This window comes from Anomalospiza imberbis, chromosome 8 (assembly GCF_031753505.1).
Source record: "Anomalospiza imberbis isolate Cuckoo-Finch-1a 21T00152 chromosome 8, ASM3175350v1, whole genome shotgun sequence".
Lineage (NCBI taxonomy): Eukaryota > Metazoa > Chordata > Aves > Passeriformes > Viduidae > Anomalospiza > Anomalospiza imberbis.
This window is the reverse complement of record NC_089688.1, coordinates 6468991-6486509: the sequence shown is the minus strand read 5'-3', so window position 1 is coordinate 6486509 and position 17519 is coordinate 6468991. Positions and strand designations below refer to the sequence as shown.

The following is a 17519-nucleotide window of genomic DNA, read 5'->3' as shown; positions in this document are numbered from 1 at the left end:
AGTGTATATCCATTGGGCACGTGGTCCTACTAACTATATAACATAAAGGGAACAAAACACCCTCTTTGGTTTCTTAAACATGTTCCGCATCTTTGAGCGGTCTCCAAGCTGGATCTCAGCTTCATTTTTGGTAAACTTTAACAGAGGTTGGTGGCAAAGCTGTTTAATGGGCATGTGACACAATTAAGCAAGTCATTTTGTAAGCCCTGGAACTTACCCTGCCTGCTCCCCACCCCAGCTTAGATTCTTTGCTGTGTGGTAACACAGCTAAGCCCACACTACAGTGCATGAACTGGGAATGTGAATTTGTCTGCGCACCTATTTTCAAGAAGCTTGTGGAAAACTAGCTTTGAACTATTTCTGCTCTGTCAAATTTAATCAACAGCAGCCAAGAAGTTCAAAATGTCTCGAGAGTCAGTAGAGAGATACTGACAGAAAGGATTACCGGTGCAGGGAAACCCAGATGAAAAGTACATTCTCTCACCAAAAACATTCTGTCAGCTCATTGCAGAGTTATGTATTTAATAGGTCATACAGTAACACACTTGGCAGATGAAAGTATATAAATTATTTGCCTGAGACCTTTGTCTTCTCAACCAGCTATCCCCAGATGATTACATTCTGTTAGGAGAGCCACCATGGGCAGTTTCAGACTTCTTCCCATACTTGGCTCTGCTCACAACTTCTGCCTTACTTCTTGCAGCTGTCAGCTCCTGCTAGAGTTCTTACCAGCCAGCAGAGGCTGTGAAAATGAGAAATAGGACAGCAGGTCGCAGTAATTCAGCATTCTGTGCCCTCCTCTCACCAGAGGCGCCTCTGTCCGTGCCTGCTGCCTTCCCAACCCAGCTGATGACAGCAGCCAGATGAAGTGTGGAAACAGCAAATCAGCTGGACACAGGCAACAGGAATGGAAGCAGACACCAGGGAGGTTCACAGCTTTCCCTCATCGGCCTCCCTGCACATGAGCTATGTTGCCACTAAAGCTCTTCAGACCTGTACAGCTTCAGCCTCCGTGGGGCACGGGGCAAGCAAAAGTGCTTTGCATATCAGATCCCATGCATTGGTGCTAAACCCAGGCACAGATTGATCTAATCTTGGAGCTAAATCAATTAAATGTAAGTGAAAATTAAATAATAGCTCCCCTTTGACTAAATGCACACCCTTCCTCCAATACCTTCCCTGCTTTCCCAAAACATTCCAACAGAATAAATTGTTTATACTTCAGAGGCAAGTGCATACAATAGGCATAGAGGTTGTTTCCAACACAGTAGAGAAATAATTACACTGAACTTTTTACCTCCCACCTGCAATTCCTCCCCAAAAGAAACAATTGCAAGGCTAAACAATGATTTAGCTGAATGTTGACACTGTGGTTCAACAACCTCCATAGAGCTCACATGAAACAATTTTTATGCATCCTCAATAACCACAGCAGCAAAAAACAATAAAAGGAATGTGTAATTTCCTAATCCTGAAGCTGTTAAACCTTTGAAAGTACATATGCTTTGGGGGAAAAAGAGGTAAGTTCTTTTCTTTCATTCTCCAATGGAAAGATTCTCATAATAGAATTTTTCACACCTAAAATACTTAGCTGAGCCAAGCTTTCTTACAGTAACTGATTTACAGACCTATTTTTTACCAAGTGAACTCAACACAAGATTTGTGTTTTAGTTTCAGCTTTAAGGCTTCAGTTCAGTTTTCTCCATCTCGCACTGAGTCTTCCAGGAAAACTGACTCCCATTCACAACAGTGCTACTGATTTCTGTCTCTAACGCAGGACTACATGCCTGTTCTGAACAGTAATTCAGCAGGTGCTACAGTCCAATAGAAAGCATAAATAAGCCCAGGAATTACCCTGAAATACAGTCAAAAGCAAGAAAAACAGCACAATATTAGTATAAACTGGGCAAAAATTCTTCTACTTTCCCTTTTTTGTCAGGGAGTAAACAAAAATACTGAAGGGCACTGCAGTGGAAGGAGAGAAAGTCATCCAGACTTCATTAATTTCAGTGTAAAATTAAACATCCAGTCCTGACTCTGAATAGCCATTCAGGAAGCAAAGTAGTAAACTTGGATCATAAAATCAGGTTTAAAAAAAGCAACAGCTCTGAGGGGGCAGTTATCCTGTAATTTTTTTGTGGTTTTCCCTAAAGACTGAGTCCTGCAAAATGCTTGTGACTCTGCAGTTGATATTCCATATTTGATTTCTTATAGGCAAGAAATCATGGTCATTGAATTTATATATAAAAATATAACCCATATCTTCAGAAGAAATTAGCCTGCAAATAAAACTGAAGAAAGAAATACAGCTTACAGAATTTTCTTAGATGAAAAGGTTTACAGTGTACTGGGCTGTTCACACAGCTCCTAAAACAACTCATTCCATCCCCCACCCTCAGGGACCTCACAGTTCTGCAAGACACGATTTCAGTCTACAGTCTAGGAACATTATGAGCTGACCAGCACAGAATAAGCTTCTCAAATCTCTGCTTGCTCACTTTCTCAAAAGAATGAGCCCCAAAATCTTGTGACTAAAAGGCATCAGATTATCCCAAATAAAATAATGGGGAGGTGGTAACTGTTGGCAAGTATAGAAATGCACATATATTATCTTTTGCTTCCATAAAAGCCAATTCTTGCAAGTCTGACTTGACAAAAGCATACATAGTATTCATTTGTATCACTTGTGATTCCCAAAATGCCCTTTTATGCAGCTGTTGGAGGGAACTCTAATCACTATTTGTAAGTAGATTAAATGCAATGAAAAACAAACCAGATTAAATTTGGGAAGATCCACAGTCAAACATCTTAAGCCCAAGCTATTAAATTTAAGATAAAGCAGCTGTTACCATCTTTGCAGTTTTTATGCCAAAATACTCCCCATTTCTCAATTAAGGAACTTTCACTTATTTATAAGTATTTCACTTTTCAGCTTCTGTGGCCTTCTTGGCCACCAGGGCACGCTGCTGGCTCATGTTCAGCCGGCTGTGGAGCAGCACCCCCAGGTCCCTTTCTGCCTGGGCACTGTCCAGCCACACCGTCCCCAGCCCATAGCACTGCAGGGGGTTACTGTGGCCAAAGCGCAGGACTGGGCACTTGGACTGATTAAACTTCATCCCACTGGACTCTGCCCATTTATCCAGCCTGTCCAGATCCCTTTGCAGAGCCCTCCTACCCTCCATCAGATCGACACACGCTCCCAGCTTGGTGTCATCTGCAGATTTACAAATGAAAGACTCAATCCCTTCATCCACGTCGTTAATGAGAACATGGAGCAGAGCTGGCCCCAGCACAGAGCCCTGAGGGACACCACTGGTGACTGTCCCCAGCTGGATGCAGCACCGCTCCCCACCACTCTCTGGCCCGGCCATCCAGCCAATTTCTATCCCAGTACAGAGTGCTCCTGTCCCAGCCGTGGGCTGCAGTTTTGCAGGAGTGTGCTGTGGGAGACAGTGCCAAAGGCCTTGCTGGAGTCCAAAGAGACACATCCACAGCCTTTCCTGCATCCACCAGGAGGGTCACCTGGTCATGAAAGGAGACCAGGCTGGTCAAACATGACCTACCCCTCCTAAACCCTCAAGTATAGATATCAAGCTGCACTTCAAGTACTGTAGGACAAGAAAAAATGTGATAAAGAAAAAAAGAAAAATTGTAAAAAAAAAATACTCTGCGTCACATTTTCCTAGACACTGGCATTTGAAACTGACTTACATTGCAAGGTGTTTGCTTGGGGGAAAATCTTGGTATTCCCAGTACTGAGCATGATTAAAAATCTAAAAGTACTCAAAACATCTCATTTCAACAAGAACATATCACAATGAAGATACCTACAGCAGAAGAACATTAAATTAAATTTCATGCACATGTTGACTATTACTTTAGTTAGTAGTCAACATGTGCCTTCAGTTACAGAAATCAGTGGAATGCAGAGACCCACAGATTGTCCCTCAGAACCCTTGGGCTCTGAGAAGTGTTGCTGCCCCTATGACAGCGCAGAATACACATTGTTAAGTCAATTTGAAACTGATCTCCTCCTAAATGCCATATTTTAAGACAACCCCTGATCACAGGAATTTACAGAATCCACATGAGCTCACTCAGCTCTCAGGTCAGGCAGCATCAGAGCTCAGCACTGAGAGTAAGGCCTGCACTAACCACAGTCATCCTCAAAACACTTCTGAGGAACAGAACAATACACGACCTAAACAAAAACCAAGCAGCCCAGTCTTCCCTGCAATCATGCCAGAGTGAACTTCAGAGGATGAACCCGAGCTGTTTGTGACCATGAACACCATTTTCTGCCGGCTGGGGTAATCTGTGCCCTTAAACAACCCTGAAGTCATTTGTTTAGAACATAACTGATGCTCACGTCCTAAAAGCAGTGGAAAATCTGTCAAAATTGGCACAGTCCTCGACAGTTTATAATTCCTACCAAAACTACAGAGATCCTGAAAGGACTGGGAAAACATATAAACGAAAACAAAAGCATTTGTTTACATCTGATACTCACCAGTAAATATTGGAGTGGAAGGAGATAAGCAATGAGAAGGGAAAGAATACCCAAGATATTTGATGTTTATATAGTTAAAAGATTTCCAAACAAGAACCTGAGCAAAAGTCCCCAAACATTATATATGTTCTGAATGTAAAGACTTATTTTCACTTGTTCAATTAAGCACAGGAGAAAAATGATCTGTATACAAATGCAAATTAAAGAACTTTCTGCCAGTCCTAAAATATGCCATGAAATATGTTTCTTCCACTTCAAACCATTTTACTACAATCTAGGGAAGATTATTATTATTACAATGTTACCCTCTTTAATTTCTTTTTTTCTACCGAGTATGCAGTTTTCTACTTGGCTAATCACGTAGATGTGATTATGAAACACAAATATACAGTTCACTGAGTCTCAATTGAAGAGCAGGGAGCTCATTTATTAGAAGTTAGCCATGTCAAAGAAACGAAAGTAGATAAATGGCATTTTAGTGCTAACTAGCATCAAAACAACATCAGTTTTCACACAGGGTTTTCCCCCCCTCCCCAAGCTGTGGCAGGAGATAGGGAAATGAGAAAAATTATTGCAGCACTGTATTTATTTAACAATTGTTATTCAGATTAATTGTTGTTTATGGTAATCGTTATTTAAAAAGAAACTACAATATTTTATAATGAATGAGTTTGAATACAGATTAAAATATCCTTATACCACATTAAGATGTATATCAAAAAAGATTAAGCAATTGCTACCTAATTTCTTTGCTCTTAATTGATTTAACTGGTAATAAAATGAAACAAATCTCCAGATCTATTTTCAAATTAAACTAATTTTTTACCACTAGCAGTCGCAAAAGTGGTCTTTCCATTTTTAACAAAAGCATTTGCTCATGATTAGATATTCCAGTGAGTTCTGCACACTTGGCCCCATCCACTTACTGCACCCAGAGATGTGCTGTGCATTTCTTCCTCTTAAATTCTACATCCTCACGTCAGGTTGGGCTGCCTGGTTGGTTACACAGGGCACAGTATTGAAAACCCAAAAATGCAGTGACAGACATTTGTGTTGACAAGTGCCAAGAGAAATAATCACAATTAAAAACAGAAAAGAAGAAAGTAATTTCAGATGAGGGATTGACAGCATTAGCACAACTCCCCAAGAGCAGAAAATGTTTTTTTACCCCAGATTTTTAGGAAAAAGTTTAGGCTTTGGGGGAAATCCAATATCAATGCTAAGAATGATTCTCCCCAGTTTAGCAGTCAGAACAAGACTTCAGAGCATCCAGCAGTCCCAAAAAGCAGAGAACTCACAGCAGGACTCAAGAGCTCCCTGTAGCACTAATGGGGAAAATGACTGAGATCTCAGAACAAAAATGAAACATTGATTTACATTGGTGTTTGGGGTTTTGTTCGGATTTTGGGTGGTTTTGGTTTTAGTTTTTTGGGGTTTGTTTTTTTTGGTTTTTTTTTTCCCTTGGAAGACAATTCAATGGACTTGGAATACAGCTTGTTCCACTGGAATGAAAGCATTACATTTCACTAGAAATTGGAGGATTCTGAGTATAATAAAATCTTGGATAGTCCTACTGTAGTATTAATTATAGCCATTTACAAGCAGATATTTGAACACCACAAAATCGATTTTCAAATGTGCTTTTACTCAAACAGAGAACAACAAGCACTGCAAGTTTTACCATCATCTACCTAATCACTATGAAAAAGAACAGTAAATTGATGCTGAAGTAGAGGTTACTCTAATGTCAGTTGCAAAGATTATGCACCCATAATCAGCTTCAGGGTTTCTATCCATGTCAGCAGGATTTTGAGCCCCGACTTTTTTTGGCATGGTTCATTAAATCAGAGGCTGTTTTGCAATGACCAGTTTTCTGTTCCAGATTCATCACACACAAACACATTTGTACATACAGGGAGAACAGCAACACCTGCATCACACACAGCAAGAGTGATCAATAAATCTTCCACACAGCATTTGTAGGGGATGGACTTTGACAAAACCTGGTCCTGACAGAAGTGCTAACAGAGGGTGTGCTCAAAACTACTGAACGTGATCACACAGCAGCAGTCACACCTTTTCTGTTCATCCTTTGTGACAGTCATGGGAACGTCAATTACCATTTCTTAACTGTTCCACTACCGTTATTTTAATAGTATTTGCTACAAGAAAATCAAAATAATGCATGGATACACTTACAGGAAGGTCAAACTAATTTCTACATAATACTTTAAAATACACAACTTATATCAGTGCTTTCCAAGGTGCTTAAAGAGCTGTGCTGAAGAGTACTGTATATAATTTTAACTGACCAAAACCCTAGCAAGGGCACTGAGCAACTACTGCAGCTGGATGTGCTACACTGACATCAGCAACAACTGATATAAACAAGAACAAAGGAGTTTTACATACTAAAACACAATGTTTGAGTAGTTGATTTACTGCTATTCAAGTGTTATTCAGATATTAGTGTCCTTCATGCACAAGGCTCACCATGATTATCATGCTGAGCTGCCAAAATCACCTGCAGCATTTGGAACTGGCACCAAAATAAGCAGATAAAATTACAGGTGTCCAAGACCATTACTTCTCTTATTTGATTTAACTGGTAGTAAAATGAAACAAATCTCCAGACCCATTTTCAAATTAAAATAATTTTTTACAACTAGCAGTTGTAAAAGTGGTCTTTCCATCTTTAAGAAAAGCACTTGCTCCTGATTAGATAGTCCAGTGAGTTTTGCTCATCTGGCCCCATCTACTTACTGCACCCAGAGGTGGAGCCATCTGAATGACACCAATTTTTGTTCCTAAATGTCACAGTCCAGTTACACATACCATGTGGCTGACTAAATAAAATTATCACTCTTTAGCCTCTTTCATTAGAGTACACTGTGTTTAACTGTAGGGAAAACAGGTTATAAAAGAAACATGAAATGCAGAACTTGCTCTTACTTAGGAGCATCTTTTTACACATACTCATGTTCAGTATAGATTATCTTGTAGTGGGGACATAAAACTGTTTCTGTTTCTAAACTTCTTTCTCCCTAGCATTAAACTTTTGTAATAACCATATTTGGAATATCCCCTCCCAGCAGGGAATATATCTGAGCTCAGTGTGAGGTTAATGATCTTTGTGCATTCACTTTTCAAGCTATAGATCACTACTGAGTATTGTATTTTCCTTTGCTCCGGAGTTTGATCAAGGGAACATTGTTTGACAACACCACATTCTTTGACAAGTTCTTTAGGAACATGGACACGTTAAAGACAAGAGAAAGAGACTGGAGGAAAGAGACATGCACTTCATTAGAGTTATGATGGTTGGAACAAATGCAACACCAAATGAGAAGCCCTTAATAATTTCAGAGCCATGTTGTTACCTACTTGTATCACTGTAATGAGCCATTCTAAACTCCTTATAACAATCCAGTGGAATTAATTTCCAGAACAAAGTACAGGGCACTTGGAAGGCAGTTTAAATTCAGCCAAAAAATACAGTTGTTTCTACCCTGTAAAACCAAAATTCACTATACTAGTATCAAAGCAAATACAGCACTATTATTAAAGTGGAGAGAAAGAGCCACATGAACAATAGCATTCAAGGTGCCAACCAGTGACAAGACAGCTCTTAGAGAGGAGTAACAGAGAACACTACCTAGAATTACGATTTCTTGGACAAAGGCTGTTTGTTTAGATTTTTATATCATAGACATCCTGATGGGCACATGAATGCAAATAAAATATGAAAATACTAGTATACCAGCAATGCAATTACTAAATCAATCACAATTTGTAATAATCATCCATAATTGGGAGCTAGGTTATTGTCCAGATAAGAGACAGAAATATTTGGAAGAGCAGTTAGAAGCAGCACAGAGTTCCACTGTCCTCTCCCACACGAGCCCAAAGGACTGATATCCACTGAGAGCTGCTGATGGTGATGGAGAGGGGCAGCAGGAATGTTAACAATCTTCCCCTTTTGACCCACATCAGACTGAGATCACAAAGCAGCTTTGCAGGAATGGAGCCCAAGGAAAGAAATACAGGCCACCCACAGGAAGGTATGCTGAGCTGACACAGACTGATGCATCTGCAGTCTTCTCTTTCTTTTTTTCTTGGACCCGTTTGATTTATGATTCAATTAGAACAGCAGACTGTATATCTTATCTTTATATTGAAGCACTGCTATCATCCACGAGGCTTGATAAAAATAGCCTCATTTAGGACTTACCAACCTCCTTATTGCTAGTCCCAGGCTTTTCCAACCACTAAACCAGGTGCAGGTGAATGAGTCACAATTTTTCATTCCCTTCCAGGAAGATGTTGCTTCCAATTAATTTCCCTAGATTAGCTTCTACAGGATCAGCTTCTACTGGAGGACTGCTAGAAAACTCTCTCACTCTTCAGACTTGTCCCATTGTTTCTCAATGTGTTTGGCTTGCTGCCTCTGACACCTGGGTTTCCAACACCACAGTGCTTATTTATGAAACATTACATCACAGAAATCAGAGGCAAGGCTCAACCTATTTACATAACACTTTCTGCAGCAGTGAAACCAGGTAGCAAAGCACCTGCTCTGCTCCCTGCCACAACAATCCTATAGCCCCTCTCTCCCCAGCTTTCATCCCCAGCAACGAAACATTTCTCAGAAATGTGCTGTGAGCTACACCACCAAAACAATTAAAGGCTGCAAAGTTTAGCCTGTATCAGTTGAAGGATAAAGCAAAAACTCCAAGAGCAAGAATACCTTACTGAATTAAAATCTTCACAGAGTGATAACAGGCATGGAGGAAAATAAACAGGGGTTCTTTGCAGAGGATTGCAAGGATGAACAGAGTTCAGCAGGAGATTCGATGCACCAAGAGAGGGAGGGGGACAAACAAAAAAAAAAAAAAAACCAACTAAACAAACAACATGGAAAAGAAAGTTCTCTGCTGTGTAAAGAGTAACTGGAACTAAGGCACCTGAATGAGATGTTGAAGGCACAGGTTGAGCTCCCAGCTGAGGACATAAGCAATATCAAGCCCCAAGATCAGCCTTGTGAGCTACATATGACCCCAACTGTAAACGCTGAGGCCCTGCACCGCTTACTGCTGTTTTACATGGCAAATGTTTACGAGGTGGATGCCATTCAGGAGGCTCTGGCCTTCTCCTTCTTCACTGTTACTAGCTCCCACCAAAGGCTCCTATCACAGAGTAAGGCTGTCTCATGCATTTGCAAAGTCATGACCTGTGAAATTATTTGCCTTCTCAGACAAATGCATATGTGCTCTCTCTGCAATATTCTTTGAACAGGAGCAAGCAGAATCCAGATATAGAGAGGAATATGAAAGGAAATTGGATCTACTATTGGAGACTTAAAACACTGAATCACACTTATAGATACTTCACCTGCACAATGGGGTCATGTCTGTGGCACAAGTCGTTACTTTCACTAATTTAAAGCCCAGTTAAAATTGAACACAATCTCTCTGTAGCTATTATGCCTAAAATCTCCAACAGCTTCAAGAAAGCAAGACTAGGTGTATGTGATGTTCTCAGTTAAGTGTTGTAAGAGGCTGTTAAGAACATATTCTATCTTTGTTTTCCATTATCTTACCACACTTTAAAGACAACTTGCTCCACAGTTCTGGGTGATACATATACCAGTTTATGTACCTGGGATGTTGCACCATGCAGTCATATGAGTAAAGATAGGGGTAATAACACAATTACTATGATTGAACTCTAATCTCTGCTGATCTTGACTTACAGAAGTAGCCTAGAATATCTACAAAAACCAAACCCACCAAATACAACACAAAGCAATCTAACTGTTTGAATAAAATACAAAAATACTCATACAGAGTCACCCTCTTTTTATTTAGAGGTTTGCCAATAAGCTGTTTGCCTTTACAGAACAGCACTGTGGTCACTGGAGGGTAAGTAATGAATCATTTTTAAGTTTTGAGAAAGTTACCAAATTTATTCATTCCCCTAGTATTCCCTGGAAAGATTGTGATAAAGTCAGTACTACTCCTTGTTTGGCCAAGTTAATTAACCTCTCCCTTACTACCCATCACATGATAACTAGTATATGTTACTTTTGAATACTATAGAATACTTACACTATAATTAGATGCCTTTTTGCTCTCCCTGAATGTAGTATTGATTGTCAGAACAGAAGACCAGCTGACTCACCCCTTCTGCTCAGTTTCCAGTGTTCTACTCTACCACAAAGACACAATTTAAAGAGCACTGGCATCACTCGACCTTGCACACTCCCCCCTCACCACGCACACAAATCATCCTTTACCTCCTCACCCAACATCACATATCCATCCCTAAAACACCTCCATGAAAGGGTCAGTCCTGCAGAGCAGAAGGAATCAGTCTCTTGGGATTGCTCCGCAACAGAAACAGAAAGGTCCCAAAGAAGAGGAGAGTTGTAAAGAAACAAGGGAGATTCTAATGGCTTAAATTAACTCTCCTCAATAAGCAACACCTGCACCTCCCAGGAGCCTGACTTTTGTGCTTTTAAAATCACCTGTGGGCTCACAAATAGATCAGATTATCTCAGTGAGAAAAGGCTAACAAGTAATGATCATTTTCCAGCATTGTCAAATCCCTTCTGTGGTGTGACCGGGAGTTCTTTGCTCAGCTAAGTTCAGCAACCTCAAGATGAGTTTTCTTTGACCTAAAGCTGAACAGATGTTCTGAGGGAACTGAATCTGCACAGAAACCACTATGCTGGCCAAGGCAGCACTAAACTATTAAGTGAACAGAAACAAGTCTGAAATTACAGGATGGAAAGGAGAGCTTAAATAAAATCATCCCCATGCACACCCATACCCTCTGCCCCTCAAAAAAAAAAAAAAAAATAAGGGCAAGAAACAGAAAAGCAGATAATCTTCTAAGAGTGAGACACATGCAACAAAAATCTACAGATCAGTAAACTGGGTCAAAACCAAGTTAGAGCTGTTTGCATAACATTTCTTTTAAAACAGAGGTTTCCCACCATAGACAGCTTCAGACTTCTAAATTTTAAATTCAGAAAAAAACAGAGACAGCTGCTTGAACATCTTCCTAGTGCTATGGAATTCCTCACAAACTACATCACCAGCACCCTCCATACAGGAACAGGCAGAAATTCTGACCCCACAGAAATAAAAGCAGAGAAACTTCTGCTGGTGAAGAGGTCAGGGTGTGGTCATTCATAATCTTAGTTTCTGCTTTTTAATAGAGCAAACTAATTGTCATGGAACCTAGAAAGTCCATATTCCTTTCTTTAAAAGGCACACATTCTTAAGTTATGGTACTAGTAACAACAGCATGCAAAGATCATAAAACTAGCTCACACCTGTTCTGTGCATGTCATCTGAAAATTACCTTTCTTAAAATTCCTTTAAAAGTATTTTCCACAACAGATGGAAAATATCAGAGGTTTTAAAACCTAAAAACCCAGTCTCCATTAAGTCTCTGGTAAGAAACCAGCTCTCCTAGAACATTCACATGCCATCAACTCCTCTGTCATTGCAGAATGTTACTTCAGATTGTCCTATTAAAAGGAGCTGTCATCACAGCCTGTTTTCAGTAATATCAGCAGTTATTAGTGCAGTGCAGAAGCTCAGCCAGGCCTTGCTTCAGCACTGGAGCATAGGGCAAAAGGAAATACTCATGGTTTTGCCATGCAAGACTCCTTTCATTAGCTCACAGCTTTTTCCAAGTCATGATCAGATAGGATCAATAAAGTCCTGATAAAGTCACGATGCATACTCCAGATATTATATGGAAAGTTTGCAGAATTTCTCCTCTGAAGGGCACCAACCTCAGAATGCCCTTGGAAGAGAACAACTTCCTGAATTTTAAAAAGTGACTGAAATATGGTGCCCTTTCCTCACCAAACAGTCAGGGGGAACTGAAGCTTTAAATGCATTTAAGCTGAGAAATTACAACATAATCAAGTAGCTAATAATAGATTCATTTTTGTGGGATATCCCAGGGGAGTAGAGAACAAAAAACAGCCACTGCTCCAAGACTAAACAGGGTGGGTTCTGCTCAAGAGGATACTAAAGCTGGGCAAGACTAGGAGTGCACAACCATCACATGAGCAGTGAGGCAACGACTGACACAAGCAGAGCGAGGCTTCTGGAATGCCACAAGCACGCTTGTAAATACTTCACTGAAGCAATTTTCTTTGCTGTCCTCTTCATCCTCCTCAGCATTACAGAGCCTGTGACTGCATCCCCGTGGCAAGGGCAGCAGAAACACACAGTGCAAGCAGCTATTATTTTCTATGTATTTTATGCGCACGGTGATGTAATTCAACAGCTGAGAGGGCAAAAGTGACCAGAACCAACCAGCAGGCAGCACATGCAACTCATCAAAAAAGCAGCAAAGTTCTGGCACTTAGTAACTACAGAATACGAGAGTAACAGTTCCTGCTACTCTTCTTCCTCATCCCTAGATTAAAAAAAAATAAAAAAACCAACAGAAAACACCACACAGAACATTTCCTTTCCCAATTTTTGGCCACTTACAAAAATTTTTCAGAGAAGAATGGAATCTAAACTAGCTTTATCAAATTAAAGAAAAAATATGCTTAAAACTATTTTGAAGGATTTGTTTCGGAAATTTCAAGCTTCATAATTCTCCTTCTTAGGCATGTCAGCATCATAAATAGCTATTTAACACTACATATCAGAAGTCAAGCACAAAACCCACAGAAATAGAAAATATTACCCTCATGCCTCTGATTCATCATCACTCCATGCCTCTGGAAAAAGCTAACAAGTGCCACCAGCTGTTAAAGTTAAAAAAAAAAAAATAAAAAATCTTCCTTAGGCCTAGAGTAAAACTCCCTCAAAGAGCTAATGAAACTTTTCCTGATTACAGAATGCCAAACCATGCTTTTCTCAGAATTAATGCAACATGCCAGGTCTTATTTTGTCATACCAAGAGCCATGCCAGCAGGAGCACAAATACCATTGTCAACAGCTTATCACAAAACCTAATGTATACGGGAAATGTTCCCACTCCAGACAACAGAGAGTGGCAAAAATAACTTTTAATAGGTAATCAACTGGATTCGTATGTCAATAGTTTTTACATGGTGTCAAGGGCACTGAATTTTGAGAAACAGGGTATATAGAAAGAGAACTCCAAAAGTTTGGAGTGGAGAAAAAAAAAATCAAAAAATAAGCTGATAAAAACGTAGGATAAAACCAGAGTAAACAACAAGGACAGGAATTTGCATGTATTGAACTGTCTAGAACTGAGACTCATGTGGCCTGATCTGTATGCCACACGGGGAGGGGTTTGGGAGGATTGTGTAGGGGTTTTTTTTTTTTAAACTGCAAAACTGCCATTTCCCCCAGAGTTTTCAATGACTGAATAACATTTGCATATATTATTGTTTTTCAGAGCAGCTATGATTGGACTTGCAGTCTCACAGATCACACTTAAAAGCTTACTCTGTGATATAAGCTTTCCACTTAAGCAGTAAATTATTTATTTTTATTGTTATTATTTATGTGATAATAACATGGCTGTTGTATTTGAACTGCATTTGGGTTTTTTCCTCCCTCTGCCCAACATCTTGACCACTGTCTCCTCTCTTTCCACATACACCCCAGTTTTAAGCTAAGTGACAAAAAGCATAAAAGTTTTTCATTTCTGAAGTTCAAAGATCTCTTCCAAGCCATAGACAATCCCAAAATTTCCAGTACCTTAAATATATCAAATAGAAACACTCCGGAGCAAAGCACAGCACTGTAGGTGACCTACAAGCATAATTAACTTCTAGGCATTGACTCTAAAAGTTTCATTTTGCCCATGGTGTTGAGGCCAAGAGCTGTCAAAACAAAAGAACTACAACAAGAGACTAACAAAACTAACTACAACAAGAAATTACATTCTAGTCTTCCCGTCACATTTTAGAAACACAAGCTTTTGAACAAAACATTTTAGAAAACACTAAAGTGAAATAAAGACCAAAAGGCCACCCAAATAACCAACAGCAAAGTACTGTAGGACTACAAACAACCTTGAATAATAAATTATTTTCTTTTCTTATGCGATTAACAATTTTGGCCCTGCAAAACCTGGAAATTGTCTTAGGAAAAACTGTAACTAGCTTTTTTTTTTTTTTAAAGGAAAATATTTAGCCACACGCAATTATTCACATGATTTTGCAAATCAGTGCATTATAACAGACAGATCTCTTTATCTCCAAAAAGAACATGAGTAATAAATTAGGATCTGGAAAAGACATGAGAGGTGACAGTTTTTCAATAATGGAAATCCCCAGCCTCATCCTCTGGCAGGCATCAAGAGAGTGACAGCATATGATAGTACAGTACCATTTGGAACAAAAATCATGCAATGAGCATTAGCCAACTCCCAGAGGAACGAGAGACAGATTAATGGTGGCAGAAATATTTTTGTAAGGAACTCGCCAACAAACACTGACTGTGTCAAAGCATGTTCCCATCTCCAACACCGAGCACTGACAGTGTCTCAGGATCTGAGCACCTTACATAGCCACCACACAAAGAGACACGCTGAAAGTTTAGAGCCTGACCCAAGAGTCTTCTCAAACCAATGGGAAATATACTGCCTCTAATGGGCTGAAGGACCAGAGGACAAAGCTGAGTCTCTACTGATCCTGAGGTTACTCCAAGCCCAAGATTGTTACACACACGATTTGGAGACTGAGAAAAGTCACCTTCTTTAAGAACTCAACACTTCCAGCCCAGACGAGGTTACAAACCTTTCAGAGAATAGTTTTAAGCTACCCTCTTTGTGAACACACAAGGTCGTATTTTCTCTCTTTATCCTTGAGACAATTGATGAAAGAGAGGCAAAAATGCCTGGAGCTCTGACACCACAGTAAGGAGCGCTTACTGTGCTCCTTGTTCAGGGAGCTCTCCTTCAAAACACAGGGCTCCCAAAGAGAAGAGGTGCTGGGCAGGGGGAACAGCATCTTGCCCAACCGGAACTTAGAGGACCTGACTACCACAGCAGTGACTTATTTCTAGCTGATCAGTCCTCCTGGGGTGTTACTTTACATTGCATTTCAAAGCACGAACACCACACAGATTTGAGGGAGAAATATGAGAAACCACAACAAGCTACAGTAAAATAGATAATATTCCATCTTCTGTGTCCAGTTAAGTGTTTCAAGTAGTAGCAAAAGTGATATTAAAAGCAGGAAAGTTTAATGATTCAAAAGATACCAACTTCAGGGAAGAAAAAAAAAAAAAAAAACAAACCACAAAGAATAAAGCTTATTCAGCCTTGATTAATTATAGCTTTAATCTTGAAAGTTTTCAGTTTTAGTTTCAAGAGTTCTGGGCATATAGCCCAAAAAAAAAAAAAAAACGGAGGGGGGTGGGTGAGAGATAATTCTGTTACCATACTTTCCCAATTCTTTTTTACTAAACTTACTTCTACTGCAATAAGTGCCATTTTGCCAGTAATAAGCCAAAATATACTCTTTCTCTGCCCTGAGAACACAAACCTTCACAACAAAAATGGATTTTAGCTCCCATTTGTGTTTAGTAGGAAGAGTGTGGGACCCGCGCACTCACTCAAAACAGGGCAGCGTTTGTGAGAGCAATAAACAGAGAGTGGTCACATCGAATACCTGGGGGAGACAGACCGGGGCAGCAGAGCTCCTTCACCTGACCCTGCGGCCTCGCTCTAACCACTGCGGAGGAGGGAAAGCCAGGGAGAAAAACAATTCTTGTGGCCGCTTGTGCCACGGTGAAGCGAAGCCTTCAACAGCATCTTCTGTTCACCTGTCCTGCAGCAACGCTGAAGGCTGTGCATGTCCCCGGGTGCTGCGATGTGAGCCGGCCCCCGCCGCCCCCTACAGCGACCCGCACACCGGGGACGGCAGCCCAGGCAGGGATGTGGGCGCCTCCAGCCCTCACCTGGCTGGCTTTTCAGCCTCCGTGCCACAAGCACATCGCTGCCTCGTGACAGAGGTGTGAAACACAAGCAAGGCAGACACGCAGAGCACAAACGCCACATTCCCAGCAGAGCGGGGCATTAACGTGGGGGGTCGCGTGTTGTTTTGGGAGACGCTCGGCCATCGCCGGCCGGGCAGAGGCAGAGCCGCGCGGCCATCGCGGCGGGGCCGGGGAAGGCGCTCCCGGCTGCAGCCTCGCACCTGGGCGGGCGGGGGCACAGCCCGCTCCCCTCCCGGACCCGCCGCTCGCAGCTGCGGCCGCTCGCCCCGCGCTGACCCGGAGCGCCGACGAGAGCGGGGAGGAGGAGGAGGAGGGAGGGAAAAGAGGGAAAAGCAGAAAGAGCCGGCGGTCCCGCGCCCGCCGCTCCCCGCCCGAGGGCTGCGCTCACCTGGTCCCTGCCGCCCCGTGCCGCGGAACGCGAGGGGAAGGAGCAGGACGAGGAGGAGGAGGAGGAGGCCATGTTGCGGCGCTCCCAGGCTGCGCTCCTCACCTCGCCCAGCCGTCCCGGGCTCACCCCAGCGCCGGGCCGTCCTGCCCGCGCCGCCGCCCCCGCAGGTGGGGCCGGGCCCGCCGCGCTCTCCTCCCGCGGCGGGCAGGGCACGGGGGGCGGGCGCGCTGGCTCCGGGACCGGGGCCGCCGCCGCCCCGTCCCGCCCCGTGCCTGGAGGTGCCACAAGGCGGGGGCAGCGTCCCCAAGTCCGTCCCGCTGGAAAACCGGGAGAGCGGCCGCTGCCAGGGGGCTCCGGAGGGCCGGGGAGCCCCCTCACCCAGCCGCACCGCGGCTCACCTGGACACGGCGGGCTCCGCTCCGCCCGCGGAGCGCCCACGGCGTGAGAGGGGAGAGCTCAGCTGAAGTTTGTTAAACAAAACTGCAAAGCCAACCAAATCCTCGCGCTGGGCGCTGATGAACTCCGTCCCGCACTTCTCGCTGGTTTTCCATCGGGAGTGCCACAGGTGTAGTGTATTCGCTGTAATGCAAATGCAAAACCGCTCGCACATGGCCATCGGGAGCTGCACCTGTGGATAATGATTAGCTGATACTCCCTCAGAGCGCGC

At 42.2% G+C, this 17519-nt stretch overlaps 1 protein-coding gene across 2 annotated transcripts in view; it reads right to left on the bottom strand.

Moving 5' to 3' along the window:
• The window catches only part of ANK3 (ankyrin 3), a 341257-nt gene extending 324160 nt beyond the window's left edge, over positions 1-17097 (bottom strand). For both annotated transcript variants that reach the window (XM_068197112.1, XM_068197117.1), the window contains exon 1: positions 16853-17097. In XM_068197112.1, coding sequence (XP_068053213.1) covers positions 16853-16924 — 72 coding nt within the window. In that variant the 5' untranslated portion in view covers positions 16925-17097. The remainder of the gene's footprint in view (positions 1-16852) is intronic.
• Positions 17098-17519: the final 422 nt, after the last annotated feature.